Source organism: Gobio gobio (genome assembly GCF_949357685.1).
Source record: "Gobio gobio genome assembly, chromosome: 23".
Classification (NCBI taxonomy): Eukaryota; Metazoa; Chordata; class Actinopteri; order Cypriniformes; family Gobionidae; genus Gobio; species Gobio gobio.
The window spans coordinates 27745385-27763409 of record NC_137119.1 but is presented as its reverse complement, the minus strand read 5'-3'; the positions used below and the strand labels follow the sequence as shown (position 1 = coordinate 27763409).

The following is an 18025-nucleotide window of genomic DNA, read 5'->3' as shown; positions in this document are numbered from 1 at the left end:
TCTAATATGATGATTTGCTGCTCAAGAAACATTTATGATTATTATCAGTGTTGAAAACAGTTGTGTACAAATTTTTTTCCAGGATTATTTAATGAATAGAAAGTTCGTAAGTAATGCAAGGATGCATTAAATTGATCAAGTGACAGTATAGACATTTATAATGTGGCAAAAACTTTATATTTCAGATGTTCTTTTGAACTTTTGTACACAACTGTTTTCAACACTGATAATAATTAATAAATGTTTCTTGAGCAGCACATAAGCATATTAGAATGATTTCTGAAGGATCATGTGGCTCTAAAGACTGGAGCAATGATGCTGAAAATTCAGCTTTGAAAAAGTTACTTTAAATTGTATTTTTTTGATCAAATAAATGCATCCTTGGTGAGATTAAGAGACTACTTTCAAAAACATTAAAAAACCTTAATGTTTCCAAACTTTTGACTGGTAGTATATATATATATATATATATATATATATATATATATATATATATATATATATATATATATATATATACACACACATTTTTGTCAAAACGATCATATTATGACAATCGATTATTTTATCATAGTTTACATAGTATATTTTAGGGGAGTTTCATTTCTCATATAGTCCATAAGACCAAAAGTGCATCTAGTTGAAAAAGAAAAAACACTGTCAGTATGTGCAGGCTTTATGATAATAAATCGATGCATTTAAAGCAGTGATGTATTTTAAATGTTTCCTGCAATGTGTTTGGAAGTTTGACTGTAGTGAGAAACTGGGTCAATTATAGCAGGAGATACCGATCGCTGTTTGTTCCGCTGGTCCGAAGTGAACCATTTATGTTGAGAAATCAGTGGGTGTCAAGAAATATCTTTTTTTGTCTCATTGATTCCCCATATTCCAAGTTTAGAGTGCAAATGCCCTTCCTACAGTGAAGAAACACAGATAATTGGCCACCGTTGACAAGTTTGTCCGGTAGCTGTGTTAGATTTGTTTTTTAACCATGAACTTTAGGTGATAACATTTAGTTAGGAGTCTAGAGCAGACGGCAACACATGGCATTGAACTGCTTGAAGTATTTTATCTCAGATGTTTTATTTGTTTTTAATGACTTTTGCCTTTCACAGACAAGCACACACAAGAACAAACTCCCAAAGAGTCTCTGTGTTTAAACATCTTTTGGTACGCTATACAATACTATTTAATTAGGCAAAGATAGCAGCAAAGGGTAAGTACTAGCATTACACAGAGCTCTTTAAATTCAAACCTGTTAATCAGAGAACTCAATGCCAGACATCAAAGGATCAAGAATGTGTCGATTGTAATGAGCAGGATCACTCATCAAAGTGTGAATCTGGCCTTGTCTACTGTAACACCCAGAGTGCATGATAAAAAATATATAAAAAACCATGGGCAATTGGCAAAGTAAATGTGTCAAAGCCTGCAGATTTTAATGCTGATTGGAGACAGTGCAACCCTGAGTGTAAATGAGATTTCAAGAAGATAAAGTGCAAAAAGAAGGCCGACTTTTTAGATGTGTTACAAAGTAAAATGTTAAAAATTCTTTGCGTTCAACTCGCTGCGAAGATGTTCAAGTGTTTGAAAAACTTTGTAAAATACACCCATAAGACTTCTTGAATGTATTGAGTGGTTTTCCTTATTTAAAAGAAGGTATTTTCATCAAATATCCTGTGTTGGAATGGACTTGTTAATAAAGTGATGTGATCAAATGTCAAACGTGTCTGTGTTCCGTATTTTGTTTAATGTATTTATGTTTTTCATGCATTTTCTTTTTCTTTTGTGACAGTGAAAAATAAAACTGCTACTACAATTTAAAATATAAAGTATAATTGGACCAACAACACAAACACAGTTTTTCCACTGACTCAACATATTTCTGATTGAGCCAATGTTAACACACCGATACCACAATTGATGAAATTCAATTCACAGAAATTCAATCAGGCTCACTGAAAAAAATCAATCAACCAAAATCCATCCACCCATCCACAATTTTAAACGAATTATTTAAAACTGTAAACCTAGTTGTTGAACATTATGTCACCAAGGCTATGTACAATATCGTTTCTGGTATAAAGTGTTTTACTAGATTATATTTGGCTGCTTTTGATGTCATTAAACAGATGTATTTTGAAGGACAGATGTTCCCTATCTATGTGAAAAAAATCAGAACCATATGTTGTGTATATTGTAAATTGGCAACCATTACTGAACATTTCCAGAACAGTGGCGGCAAATTCCTTTAATCCTCTGAAACAAAACAAAGGGTATAAACATTCGCTGTTGCACATTAAATATCTTTTTAACGTTGTTAACCCAGTGCACAAGTAAATTGGATAGTTCTGCTTATAGTGAGAGCTACACTTCTCGGTGGTCCTATGTATTCGACTATACGCATAACAATGTCAATGAACCCACATGAGGGCAGACCGGTGTGCCATGTTCCAATTTTCAATTCTTTGTCCCGGCAAACTTGAGAGCAGTGATTACAAAAAAAAGGACAAAATCTTGCAAACCACTAGACCCCTCGTGCCCAGAGAAGTGACTGATTGCCTTCACAATGGGCAATTACGGCAATGTGGTCAGGGGAAAAAAAAAAAACCTGATGTGCGAGTTTCCAGCAGGTCTGAGTCCATCTGGATGTGTTTGGCCTGAGGCATGGCTCACTGGAGAAAGTTAACAGCAGAATAAATACCCATCTTTGCAGTCATTATTAGGCTTAAAGCATAATATGCCCGAAACTTGCATCGGTTCTACTCTGGTTTGTTACAGTTTACTGGCGTATTAAGAAGGGCCATGGAGATTATGATGGGATGTCTGTCAATCTGCATCCAAGTCAACTACCCCCTGGTGCTATCATGGCCTCTCCTTGATCTTGTGCAAATTTCCCTCTTCATAGGGGATGAGGGGAATTGGATCGTGCAGGCAGTTGAGCAAAGGCTTGTTTTGATGTTTATTCATTTGCTCGGCGCTCAATCCAAGAATGCAGAAAAGTGGACCTCTGATACACAGTTTCTATCAAACTTTAATGAGGCCGAATAAATTAGTGACACAAATGATGTTGTTTTAGAATTTTACATCATTAAGTTTGTCTCTTTGTACAAACTTCTGCATATTTCATGGCAACAAATGCTCTCGTTTCAGAAAAAGGCACAAGCTCTATGCTTTCATCAACCAATCTCTGTGATACACTGCAGTTTGAGTCGATCTCAAGTCTCAACTCTGATGCTGCAACTCCGTTCCTGTGTGAATTCTGACTGGCTCTATCAATCCCACCTTGGCGGCACATTTGGGGCAGGTAAAGGAGACATCAGCGATTGTCTGGCTCTTAAGGCAGTAGTAGCAGAACACGTGGTTGCAGCCAATGGAATGGGGCATTGTGGGCCACTCCCCGCAGATGGCACACTCGGTGCAGAAAGTCTCATCCGAACCCTTCGTTCCCCTCAGGTCGTTCAGAGGGGAAACCAGAGCGGTGACACTGGCCTTCAGCTTCCACACGTTTACAAGAGGCAGCAGGAAGATGAGGAACTCTGCAAAGCCGTGCCACAATAGCTCCCGGTTCAAGAACTGGAAGTTGATGTCTCGTGGACCCTGGGGTCGACTGAAGATGGGCTGCACTCCCAGCAACCGTTCGGTAAGGGTCGGAAAGGTTCCTCTTTGGAGGAAAAGTAGGAAGTTGACCAGGCTGGCCACTTTGGTGAGGCCCGTCAAGATGGTGAGCACCTTGCGGGCCTTGCGTGCATTGGACTCTGCAGGGTGGTTGAGGAACAAGCTATTGGAGCGTTCTCTCAACCACTTTTCACCTACTGTCAGCAGAGCGAACCAGAACTTCTGTGGCCGGCTCATGGGCCGGTACTTCTCCCCCGAGATCAGAGTGTTCTTGTACCGGATGTTGAGCAGTGACTGGCCCACGGTGGCGCTGTTGGAGTAGATGGTGAACCTCCACAGGACGAGCTGGAGAAGGGCTTTGAGTTCTGGCTCCACAGGGGTTAAAAGCCCAGGCTTGAAATGCTGGAAACATTGGGTGAACTGTGACCAAACAAGCTGTTCCAGCGCACCATCCAGTTCAAAAGCATCCAGCTGACTGATTCTCAAAACCCGAGATAAAGGGCTTGGGCTGGCCTTGGCGAAAGGCTTGTCACCTCCAGCTGCAGCTACAAGCAGAAGAAGCAAATGGTTATGCATTTTTGCATTTGATTTGAAATCACTTTTCACATGTAAAACCCATCCTAAATTCCCTTTTAGCTGTGCAGGGCAGAGGCACAGGAGGTCTTACGCTGTTCCCTCTCGAGATTCAGTCTGAGGACAAATCACATCACAGGAGATTATCCCAACAGCACAGGCTTGGAAAAGGCAGTAAACATCCGCTATGTGGAACTACTTTACTTCGACGGCTTTTTATAAGGGATCTAAGAACTGTGACGTTTGGCAATTTTTCATGGAATGCGTTTGTATCGGGCTGAGTTTATCTCTTTAAACGCGATGGTTAAAAAACGAGAGCCAGGGGCTGTGGTGACCACCTCGTAGCTTAGGACTGGATTTGGACAATATCTGCAATAAATTGGCTTATAAAAACTGTTGAAAACATGTCCAAATCTTAAGTAAAGTCTTTTTCAATACTTTCGGTTCATCTGTGTGGCTAAAACCTTCACCCATTTAAGAATTAAACTGAAACTGACAATAAAAAAGGTGCAAGATGTTCATGAATCAGTTGAAAAATTATCTGCTTTAAACAGATGTCAGAAACTATAGTTACGTTTATAGTGTAAAATCAGTCAAAACTACCACTTTTGGGCCACTGATTATGTTTCAAATGTGTCCAGCTCAATAGTTTCTCAGCTAAGGAAGAAAACCTTCACTGCGCGTCGACACTCGCCCAGGTGAGACAAATCATTGCGGCAGACCACTCTGGGGATACTGCTTTTCCATGTTCTCGTCATAGGCTTTTATTGAGCAGTTTACAAGTTATGAATGAATATGTTTTATTTGGGAACATAATATTGACAGCAACCTATCAATAGTAATGTGACTATTGTCAAGGGCCTGTCAATAGTAATGTAATTATGATTTAGAGGATCACATAGATGTTAGCTCGGGCAAGTAACATCTCTTATAGGACTGCTATCAATATCAGGATTACTATTGACATGTTCTCTCAGACTCAAAGTACTTGCCAAATATATAACAACTAGACACTTTTGTCAATGTGCACTGCCTATAAAAATTAAGCAGTTGAATGTACAGGGCTTTAACCGGAGAGCTGAAAATCTATGCTTCTTATGTAATCGGCCAAATTCGTAATCAATGGCTGTGTTTACCTCTATTGTAATCAGAAGACCTGGACTACATGGAGCGCAGTGATTCATAAACGGTTTACAGTGCACTAGAAAAAACCCTGTCTGTGACAAATAGCCAATGAGAATGCGGCATAGCTAAAACAATATCAGTCTGAAAGAACAATACGACACCATAAGTAAACAGATTTTTTCATTAGCTGTATATTTCAGCAATATGCCCACTATGTTATTTACAATTTGGAATCAACCATACTCCAACAAATAAGTGGAATTTTCTAGGAAATGGAGCCTATCTTCGGGCTGCAAAATGGATGGGGAACACGCATATAAGGTTATATCAGCCAAGTCAAGGTCCTGACAAGCATCCTTAAATGACAAATGCCTGACACCGGCACGGGCTATAAAACATGTTCTCCTGAGGCAGCCCACTGGAGGCTCAGGCCTGCAGTTCTGCAACTGATAAGCTGGGTCACAGAGTCACCTTGGGCTTAGCATTACAAGGCGGTAGGCCATGAGATTCCTGCAGCGACTGGACAATTTGGAATCTGAAGATTTTTAGGAAACCTGTGGTTACGTGGCCTGTGCATCTTTGCAAAGAAGAATCTAGGCCTTATATTTCTTTATTAACAAAAAGCAACATACTATTATATTACATGATATGATATGATATTATATTATTTGTCTGTAAGATTTTTTTGAAAATCTTGTATGCTCACCAAAGCTGCATTTATTTGATCAAAATTAGGGCTGAACAATTTTGTAATTGCCATTTTATTTAATTTTTTTTACCAATATTGCAATTGCAATTTAATATGTGATTATTAGTGCTGTCAGTTAAACGCGTTATTAACGACGTTAACGCAAACCTATTTTAACGGCGTCAATTTTTTTATCGCGAGATTAACGTTCTTTTTGGTCTAACAAACTTTGTAGTTTTTTCACATGCTGTTGCAGCAACTAGTAACGTTAGAAAAACTACAACACCACTCCGGATGTAGATAGACCGGAAACAAAACATCAGGCACGCTGCGGCTGCCCACACTTGTTTGGGCCATTAAAAGAGTAGACGTGGATGGCAAGCGTGAGACGCCGAAATGAGAAACGTATTATGCCATGGTTTAACTCAGGGGTCTTCAACTAAAAGTGCTTGTCTTGAGCGCTGCTTTCTGCTCTGATGGTGCATTCACACCGGACGCGAATGAAGCGTTTTGCGCGAGTGATTTAAGTCAATGCAAAGACGCAAATAGACATTCTACGGCGCGAATTAAGCGGCGTGCATGTCGCGTCATTCGCGTCCGGTGCACCTGCATGCTTGACCGCGCGTCTGGGTCTGAACGCAACAGTGAGCATTGCAACGTTAACTGTTTCATTAGCCTACGTCAAAAGGCTTCGCGGTCCGGATTCGGACCGGAGTCCGCTAGTTGGCGACCCCTGGTTTAACTGCACTATAGGCGGAGTCCTAGTTTACCTTGCATGTGCACTTTGTAATTTTATTTTGTATCACCCTGTTTTGATCCCTTAGAAAGGGCTGTTGAAGGGGCTGTTTGTGCAACAAAGTATTTTTTTTCACCCTTTTATTGATGGACAGTGTTACATTGTGTGAGCGATTATTTGCTCCAAGTGTGAATGACTGCTTCAAGTGAGAATGTTGGTGTGAAATCGAACACTACAGTATGCCAATGTTGTTTTCAATAAAACAAACATTTGAACAAAGCAAGCCGATCCACTTTTCTATGTTGATAAGATCATTAAAATAAGAAAAAATAATGGGACAAAAAGAAATCAAGGGACATTTAGAATAAATAAAAATGTGCGATTAATTGTGATTAATTGTGAGTTAACTATGGCATTAATGCGATTAATCGCGATTAAATATTTTAATCGTTTGACAGCACTAGTGATTATTATTTTTTTAAGCTCTTTATCTTTTGTATTACTCAACAAAGACCAACGTATATAGTATGACCAACACAATATTATATAGATTAAACAAAAACTGTTCTTTGCTGTAGGCCAGGCCAATATGCGTAGCTTGCCAAGTTGATGCTTCCTCGACAGACTGCTTTACTCTCCCGCCACGTGACCAGAGTCGGTTAAAAAAAATCTTGTTTTATCATATCACGATATTATCGCAAATGTAATTAATCGCTCAGCCCTAATAAAAATACAGTAAAAACAGTAATATTGTGATGTGAATTGTTATTACAATTTAAAATACCTTTTTTATTTTAATATATTTTAAAATGTAATTTATCCCTGTGATGACAAAGCCAAATTTCATATTCCAGTTATCATTTTATTATGCTGAATTAAGAAACATTTCTTATCATTGTTGAAGTTTTTTCGTAGCATTATAATAAATGTCTTTACTTTCATCTTGCATAATGCATCTTTGTAATACAATAATACAATACAATACAATAAAACTATTCATTTCTTTACAAATATTGTCTTACCAACCCCAAACTTTATAAAGTTTAAAACATTAAGCAAAGAATAAAACCCCTTTGACATGTGATTGCATTTTTATAAAAGGCACTGAAATATTACACATACACACTTTTTTTGGTGCTTTTTTATAAAAATGAAATCACATGTCAATGGGGTTTTATTATCCTTCGCCTAACGTTTTAAACTTAAAAAAGCTAGTTGTCACTTTGTGTTTCCAGTGGCAGATGAGGTGTCAAAACCCCGTCTTAAACCTTCACCCTCCTTTATATAATCATTTGTGCGATTAAGGTTACAGAGCTCTGGCGCCATTTTCAGCTGGCAGAAGAATTAGCCAAGCATTCAACTTTTAACTCTGTCCCAGAAGTATCTGTTGTATTATGATCACTGATGAGTATGTCAGTTTCTGAATTTTAAAGGTGATGTCATCCTGAAATGGGATTACAGGACCCAGGCTAAAATACCCATCCTGTGACTGTTCTAATTGTTCTACGTCTGTATCATAAAATATGAATGTCTGCAAAAGCACTTGGGGTTCAAGGTCTGGTCCTAATGTCTCATCAGACTGACCCATTTCTCTAATTACCAATGAATCGCAAGAGCCACAATCTAACACAACTTAATGTCTAAGAAATTTCTTTTAAAGCAGCTATAGGTCTGACACAAAGATATGCTTTGCCAAATCTAGTTTGCACAGAATGTAAATTATTTAAAAGAATTAATTGATTTTGCGAGCATGAAGGTGGAAGATTTAAAGCCGTAAGTATAGAGTTAGGCAGAAAAAACAGCTTAAAAACTCATGAAACATTTAAAGGCTGAGGCAGCAGGAACAACTGAAGAGAACAGTTAATAAATTAGAAAATTGTGAAGATGCATATTATGGTGCACAGAGAGCGGTCTGGCTTTGCTGTGTCCACATAAAGGATCTTCGCTTCAATACATTTGTCCTGCAATTTTTCATCACCTTTATGAGATGATGCATTTGCATTAAAAAAATTGTTTAATCTTACAATAACCATGATCTTCTATTTAAAAACAAACAAAAAAAACAGCTACAGCAAACACACAATCCTTATTCCATGTCACAACATCATAAAAAATCATGTTTATGTACGAGAATTGTTTAACTTCTCACCCTCGTCCAGATTTGGCTTAGCGTGGTCATGTAATGTAATATTAAAATGCTTCCTGTTTACATAGAAGCAGCACCATGGTAAACATTTTACCCACAAATGGAAGAAAGACTCAAGCTCAGTTGCAAACACATTTGCAAAACAACTTAACAATAATAGTCTGCGTTTTAAATCTTAATCCGTTTAAATGCAACACTGGCACAAATCTATAGGCAACCTTTTGACCTGGGCTGAGATCATACTGCAGTCTGACTTTAACTCCATTCATTATGTTAAGTGTGCTATGGGCCACTTACAGCTCAATCAAATCCACAGCAATCAGCTGTCCTAATTCTGGACCATGACGCCATTTCTGATCACACTAAAACTTCATACAAACATTGTACGAGAGAACCATAATTTCATATTATACACTTAAAAGTCATTGTTACTCTTGTTATACCTAATTTAGATCTCATTTAAATTGTTGATTATTTATCATTATTAGGGGCCAAGCATCGACTTTTTGGGACTTTAGCTTATTCACCGTATCCCCCAGAGTTAGATAAGTCCATACATACCATTGTCATCTCCGTGCGTGCCAGAACTCTTTCTGACGCACCCACTGCTAGCCTAGCTTAGCACAAAGACTGGAGGTAAACGGCTCCAGCTAGCCTACTGCTCAATAAGTGACAAAATAACGCCAACATTTTTCTATTTACATGATGTGATGTGTATAGTTACATCGTGTACTAAGATTGATGGAAAATGAAAAGTTGCGATTTTCTCGACCGATATGGCTAGAAACTATACTCTCATTCTTGCGTAATAACTTTGCTGCCATACCATGGGTGCAGCAGGCGCAATGCTATTACGCAGCACCTGAAAAGAGTCCCCAGCACGCTCTTTGTGCAAGCAGGTTGTCACATTAGTTATGTTGACGGAAGTTAGCCTATTTTCAGGTGCTGCGTAATATCATTGCGACTCTGCTCCCATGGTACGGCAGCAAAGTTCCTTGATTATTACGCAGGAATGAGAGTATAGTTCCTAGCCATATCGGCAACTTTTCATTTTTTATCTGCCTTAGTACACAATGTAACTATACACATCACAACTTGTAAATAGAAAAATGTTGGCGTTATTTTGTCACTTATAGAGCAGTAGGCTAGATGAAGCCGTTTACCTCCAGTCTTTGTGCTAAGCTAGGCTAGCGGTGGGTGCATCAGACAGAGTTATGGCACGCACGGAGATGAGAATGGTATGTATGGACTTATCTAACTCTGGGGGATAGTACGGTTAATAAGCTAAAGTCCCAAAAAGTCGGCGTGTTCCTTTTATAGACTTAACTGATAGAGAACAGTCCAACATTCACCACAGCAAATTTGGAGTCTCTAACTCAATCCATCTAGCAACACCAACTGTCCAAAATTTCACTTACATTTATGCTAATAACATTTGAACCATAAGGGCTAGAATTTTTTTTTGTACAAATCCTGATTCCTTGGCTCAAGATGATTTGACTGAACTCTATGATGCCATTTTCCATCATGAAAATTTTCCCGCCAAAAAAACCTTGACTTTTTCAAACAACTTTTTTTAAATGTCCGATTTATCAGATCATCTTCAGGGGCCGTATTCACATTTTTTTTTAAATCGTACTACTAAGAGTTCTCCTAAATGGCATACAAAGTTCTTAGAGTTTTCGGTAACACTTTATAATAACTGCACGCTATGAATCATTAGTTAAAGGAACACTTCACTTTTTTTGAAAATAGGCTCATTTTACAAGTCCCCTAGAGTTAAATAGTTGAGTTTTACCGTTTTTGAATCCAATCAGCCGATCTTTGTATCTGGCGGTAGCACTTTAAGCATAGCTTAGCATACATCATTGATTCTGATCAGTCCATTAGCATCTCATTCAAAAAATGACCAAAGACACTTTCAATATTTTTCCTATTTAAAACGTGACTCTTCTACAGATACATCGTGTGCTAAGACAAACTGAAAATGAAAAGTTGCAATTTTCTACACCTATATGGCTGGGAACTACTTTCTCATTCCTGCGTAATAGTCGCGGATCTTCGCGGCCGTACCATGGCTGCAGCGGCGCAATGATATTATAGACTTGTAAAATGAGCCTATTTTCAAAAAAAGTGGAGTGTTCCTTTAAGCTTTAGTAAATAGTCAATTCATCATTTATAAAGCATTAATAGACATTACTAAGCAATTTATAAATACAGCTGTAAATGCTTTGTTCTTGATTTATAAGCATATCTATAATGTGTTTAATAATTGTATTTTCATACTTTATTCATTACCAATTTATCATTTCTAAATTAAGTATTACATTATTTACGAACCAGTTATTTAGGATTTGTCAGTGGTTCATAAGATCATTTAGAAGGTGTAAGTAAATGAATAATAAACTATTTAAATGTACATAATATATACATTTTATTATTTAGACATATAGTAATAGTTACTCTGTGTTAAATACGTGTTAACACGCATTCCTACTGTAATTCATGTAGTTATAAAACATTTAGTAACTTTTTGTCAGCTCATCTAAAGTGAGGACTGATCATTTAATCATTTACAATTATTTAAAACCAGTTGTCAGTGTTATGAACCATGAATGATCATTTAGAGAATGTAATTCTTAATTTAGAAATTACAAATTGATCATTAATAAAGTACGAAAATACAATTATTAAACACATTATAGATATGCTTATAAAACAAGAATAAAGCATTTACAGCTGTATTTATAAACTGCTCACTAATGTCTATTAATGTAGGGAAAATGCTTTATAAATGATGAATTAACTATTTACTAATGCTTAACGAATGATTCATAGTGTGAGTTATTATAAAGTGTTACCGAGTTTTCTCTTAAAACCTATTCACAAAACTGCTGAGACCAACTTTTACTAAGCAATAGAGAGAAGTTTTAAGCTAAGAGTAAATGTGTGGGTTGACCTCGTTGCTATGGACGATGTCATCACGCTTACAAACTACACCCACGGCGATTGGCTGATAGAATGAGATAGAATGAGCTTTCATGTTGGAAAAGTTTTTAAATAAAGTTGCCATATTCAAATAAAGATTTTAAAATGTAGGCCACGTGTCACTAATTAAACTAGTATATGTTCAGCTAATTGTCAGCCTCTTACATGTCTGCATTTCGAGAGATTGCAGAATTCAAGCAAAAATGATGTATTATAAACAAAGTTTGTGAGGAGCATGTTCAAACTGAGAGCCGACTCACCCCTAGTTAACTCGACAGTTTTCTGCATCCCTCAGCCACCCTGACTCCTCACTCTCAGTTGGCGATACGGGGCAGAACTCTGAGTTTGGGCTAAATTCCGAGCTCAGAGCCCTCGATTAGCATGATAAATGTGCTTATTATATTATTTTACTCTATTAAATAATTTGTAAGTGTGAACTCGTGAAAACAACTGCCACAGGTAATCGGATGTTATTTATTTATTAGAGATTTATTTTTGGCATTTTATCATAGATTAAAATCTATAAATCAAAATATTGTATTGCACTTATGAAGCAAAGGTTCAGCACCAATCATCTCCTTAATGGTGTACAGGGTCTTTTAGCAGATTGCTCAGGCGGATTGCAGCAACATCCACTGTTTGTGATTTGGTCTTAGTGACTTAGGAGTCCTCAGAAGAAGAATCAGAAGAAGAATCAGAACCAGAAAGAGCTTTATTGCCAAGTGTGCTTGCACACACAAGGAACTTTTCTAGGTGCTGAAGCTTCCATTGCAAATATACAATACAAATACAACAAGAACATAGTAATACAATTCTAAGAATAAAAATATGAAAATAGTATAAAACTCTTGACTACTCCTAACGTTTCACAGATTTGGGAGTTGGTTTTAGTGCTAAATGCTTTGTGAAATACTTTTAGAGCAAAAATTTAGAGGAGTCCTAAAATTAAGACTGGCACGCCCATAAATTTTTTTAATTCTCCTAAATCGGCAAGTTAGGAGCTACTTTTAGCCTTAAGATGTTTCGTGAATACGGCCCCAGACCATATTGTCAAAAAGTTTTCAAAAGCTTATTGATAAACCCAACCGTTCTCGAATAACATGCGAACGAATTTAATGAAGAACATGCCAAATTGGCGAGGCTATTTCTCCGCAGCGTTTTAGAGTATTCAGACCAGACTTGGTACATGTCATCCCAATCACGACCTGAGGCTACATGCAGAATTTCGGCACAGCATCACCTACTGGTCAGGAGATAAGAAAAATTGCCTATAACTTCTGAATGGTTTGCCCAATAATCATAAATCGGTGCGTCAAGCTGAGTCAAATCATACTCAATTTTCCCATACTGATTATTGTGGGCGTTGGCCATTTTTTTAATTTTGCCCTAAAATGGAGTATTGCGTATCGTAGCCTATTTGAATGAAACTGGTCTTGATAGATTCCTTGGGTCATGCTGAGAACAATGATAACAATTATTTGCTCGAATTTGCTATCCGCCATTTTGAATTTCTTTGAAAACCTACTTTTATGAACTCCTACTAGACCGTTTAGTCTGATTTTCACCAAAATTGGCTCATATCATCGTCAGACCATGCTGGTAAAAAGTCATCAAAAGCTTTTTGATATACCGAACTATTCTCAAGTAACGCATTAACAAATTTGTTGGCGTGATGCGAAGCGTATTCTTAGGTTGTAACCCTACAACGCTTTGGCATTCTGACACCAAACTTTTTTTTGTGTCATTGTCACCTCATACTGACCACACCATAATAATTTGATAACAGCGCTACCTATTGGTCAAAAATGATAAGCAATTTAATCATATTACAGTGATTGCATTTGAGATTTTTCAGCCATTTTGACTAAAATATTCTAAAAACATCTTTAATTACTTATTGTCGCTGTTTTTCTGAAGCTCCCAGTCATGCTTGCATGTCACATTGTTCCTTTTTGTGCTTGGCCCCGATAATTGCTGCTTATAGCCTAAGTATTATTATCATTAGGCCTACAGTTTTTCTGAATTGCTAAAACACTAAACCGCATTCTCTGAATCAAATTCTCAATAGCCTAAAACAATTTGTCAAATAAATCACTCTGTCTGTAAAACCTTAAACAAATTCAGGCAGTTAGACACCGTTTGCAAATCTCATGCACTCTCACTCACTAAAACACACTTTGCACTGTAATGGACTTGCAAAATCCTAAACACAGGCAGGCAAAAGTTAAATTAAAATACAGATGTCACTGTTTACACACAACGACTCAAAATTGCTCACACTTATTTCTAAAGATATAAGCCAGTTCAGTTCAGAGTCAGCACAGGTGCACCAAATGTTGATACGAACAATATGGAAACAATCTGAGAGGAGGATGAGTATGTGTAAGAGGAGGATGAGTATGTGTAAGAGGAGGAAGAGCAAGGTGTGGACAGCGTTGTCAAGACAGGATCTGACACACTAGAGGGTTTTTCCCTTTGCCGGGCAAGAGACGGCATTGCCTGTGATGCGGACAAAGTCCTCAGGCTGGAACCAACACAAAGACGTGGGAAAGAAAGAATCACACTTTTTTCTGTAACTGCATCCTTTGGATGCTGTGTATTCCATTTTTTTATGTAGTGTCTAACGAATGATCTGTGTTTATATTTTGACTGGCTGTGCGTATGATCTGAAAGCATTATTTGATTTTGAGCACGGATCAAGTGGTTTTGAGGCAATTGTTTGATTTTGACAGAAGAGTCAGATGTTGATTTAGTTTGAAGATTTTGTTTTGTGTTTAAGGTTTTCAGAAAGTGGGTGATGGTTTCGAGAAATAGTTTTAGTAGTTCAGAAAAACTGTATTATCCATGATGACAGTGGTGCCAAGTAAAAAGAAAAGAAAAGTAAATAGAAACTACAGACAAAAAGCCACGTTGTGATTGGCTTATCATGCTGTCAACAAGATAATTAGATTAGATTAGATTCAACTTTATTGTCATTACACAAGTACAAGTACAAGGCAACGAAATGCAGTTTAGGTCTAACCAGAAGTGCAATAGCAGCAAGTGCAGGATATACAATGGATGCGTAAGTGCAGGACATGGATATGTACTGAATATGTATAAATATGTATAAATAGAGAGACGTTATTACTATAAACAGAACTGAATTTACAGGTGAATATGTACAGTGAATAAATATACAGATGGCTATTACTATAAAAAGAATTTACAGGTGAATATGTACTATGAATACAATATACAGATGGCTATTACTATAATCAGAATTTTACAGATAGAGGTATACAATAATATGTTAGGCTAATATGAGGAATAGCAGTGGATTAGGGTAGTGCAATAAATTATGGACAGAGCTATCCGGAAAAAAAAGTGTAAAGTGCAGTGGAAAGTGGTTGCATATTACATTTAGAAGTACAGTGCAAAAATGCAAATGTAAACATTGGTACTATAATGTCTGCCTAACAGGTGCGCAAATAGACATGAATGGGTGAAATCGTTGAAAATGCACAAACTAATTACAACGTTAAAAACTCCCCTCTCTGACATCAACACATCTGGTCAAGACCCTAAATAAATTAACTGGAAATGACTAGAAACACAAAATTATCAGTGAGGTTGTGGTGTTTGAGGATTTAATAAATTATGTAAAACAGTAACTATTAGTTATAACATCAGTATCACAGTTTGTCATAATAGGTAAAAAAAAAAATCCATACTAAGTAACGTTAGCGTTGTTACTTAGTAGGCTAATAGTATTGTTGTTGTTATTGTTATGAAGCCATTTAAAATGCTGAAACCAAACGTGATGAGATTTGATGCAACTCGATTTTAAGGATGTTAACATAAACAATAAAAAACTAAATTACTATAGTATCGTTTTTTTTTATGTCGACCGTGTACATTGCATTAATAACACGCACGAAACTAATATTAGACTGTCAGGAGAGGAAACAATGCCCTGTTCTGCACAACACTAAATGCAACTTGATATAGAATGTGTTGTCGCAATGTCTGGTTTAGTGAGATTTGACTAGAGCAAATAAATTGAGTATAATTACCCATGATAAGACTGACGGACTCGGAACTGAGGCGCTGTTCTTCCTTCTTTTCCGGGTTATCTCGATTAACCCCTCCTTGAAGCACATGAGCCAATTGCAAATTGCATTTTCTCTGCACCCTTGATCACATGCATCCAATCGCAATATCTGATTGAGCGAGGCAAACATGAATCGCATCGTGCTATGCATGTGGGAGAGGCGTAGCTTCACGCAAAATCTTCATGCGTTTGCGTCTGACAGTGACCCGTCCAATCAAAATCGAAAGCGTTATTCTACACTATAACCAATCGCTATCAAGCAGGGGCGGGCTCTGTTGATCAGCAGGCGTGCAGACAGGGAGACTGTTTGCAGCTGAAGAAGAGAAGGCAGTAAAAGATGGGACATGCTCATAAACTAGCATTCATACGCCATAATAACAAGGGTTTACATAAATTTAAAGCATTTGCTTTAGTCTTTACATTTGATTTTGCTTGGGAAAACATTGTAGCATCGTAGAATAGCGACTGTTTTGGTAAATTATCTCCCCACGTGCTTAGTTTTTGTAATGTTTACTGTTTTTTTTACTTGTTTATTTACTGAAATGCCTTTTTTGTTACTTGAATGTGTGTGTTTGTGTGTGTGTGTGTGTGTGTGTGTGTGTGTGTGTGTGTGTGTGTGTGTGTGTGTGTGTGTGTGTGTGTGTGTGTATCTGTACAGTTCTATTTATTACATAGTCCCCACAAGGACAGTAAAGATCACCTACATCACAAGGGAAATTGATTAATAAACATACTAAATGGTGATTTTTGAAAATGCAACAATGCAGAAAGTTTTGTGTAATGGGATGGTTTAGGTTTAGGGGTAGAGGGGATAGAAAATACAGTTTGTACAGTATACAAATCATCACGCCTATGGAGAGTCCCGACAAAGATAGCGAAATGTAGTGAGATAAATTATATATTAGTGGATCACCAAACTTATATGTTTTTTTTTTCTGTGACGGCAAGCAACATTGGTAATATTCTTTTGTTGACATGCAACAGAAATGATTGTTTATTACTATAAATATTAAGCAATAATGCATCATTTATTATATTCTTTGGCAGATTAAAACTCCAAACCCCCTACTTACAATTCAAAAAGTTAAGGTGTTGGTTTACCCCCCAATTTATTTTTCTTTCATTTCTCACCCGCACGTTGTTCCTAACCGTTATTACTTTTGTGGAACACAGATTGTTAGGCACTGGCAGCCTCAGTCACCATTCAATTATACTCTTTTTGAGTGTTTCTTTATAACAACTCCTTTTGTGTTTCACAGAAGAAAACATTTCGAACATGATGGAACATGAGGGTAAGTACTTGATGACTGAACTTTAATTTTTTCGTGAACTATCCCTCAAATGTCGTTTTTTTCTCAATCCCTCTTGATGGCTTAATGTCCTTGTTAAAAAAATCAGGAGTACAAAGAGGAACTTGAACTACAACAGTCTTGCACACTTCGAGGCTAGAAGTTCAAGAGATGTATCTGGAAGTATGCACACTATTGTGTGCACAAGGTATTTCTTAAAGATATCTATTGTGTAGGTACAATATATTTTTTACACTCAAGACATTTTTCACACTCTCAAATGTCCTTTCCAATGTACTCAAGGTGTAGGTTTTCATGAAGATAATCATTTGAAACCTTTAGATTATTCTACCTTTATTGATTCACATATTGTGTTTATTGTTGAAGGCTAACTGTTAAAAGTTCAGATTCAACAATTCATATCTTCATCCATGTTATACTTGTATGTGTAGCAATTAGTGACAGCTAGCATTTCCCAGAAGAGACGATTCAAGTTCACATTAAGATTACTAATCATTTCTGATATAACAGGGACAACATGATCTGTAACTCTCTAGGTGAACATTCGCATTGCCTTCCTAACTGCTATTTAGTATGTGCGCCGCTAATAGATATTTTAATAATTCATCAGTATGTATTGTAAATTATTCACCTCCCTGTATGGTCATTGATGCCACTGAAACTAACCCAGTTTAAAGCCATTCTCTCTAACAGAGGTGAGATTGATAATTTAGGTTAAATGTTGGTGGGTTATAAATTATGCCTTTAG

General features: G+C 37.0%; 1 protein-coding gene across 1 annotated transcript; it reads right to left on the bottom strand.

The window, feature by feature from the left end:
* Nucleotides 1-1814: 1814 nt before the first annotated feature.
* Nucleotides 1815-16102, bottom strand: pex2 (peroxisomal biogenesis factor 2). The gene is made up of 2 exons (XM_079805847.1): nt 15930-16102; nt 1815-4163 (listed from the first exon to the last, which is right to left on the bottom strand). Exons 1-2 carry the CDS (start codon nt 15931-15933, stop codon nt 3226-3228), a joined length of 942 nt encoding a protein of 313 aa, XP_079661973.1. The 5' UTR covers nt 15934-16102; the 3' UTR covers nt 1815-3225.
* Between the last annotated feature and the right edge of the window lie 1923 nt (nt 16103-18025).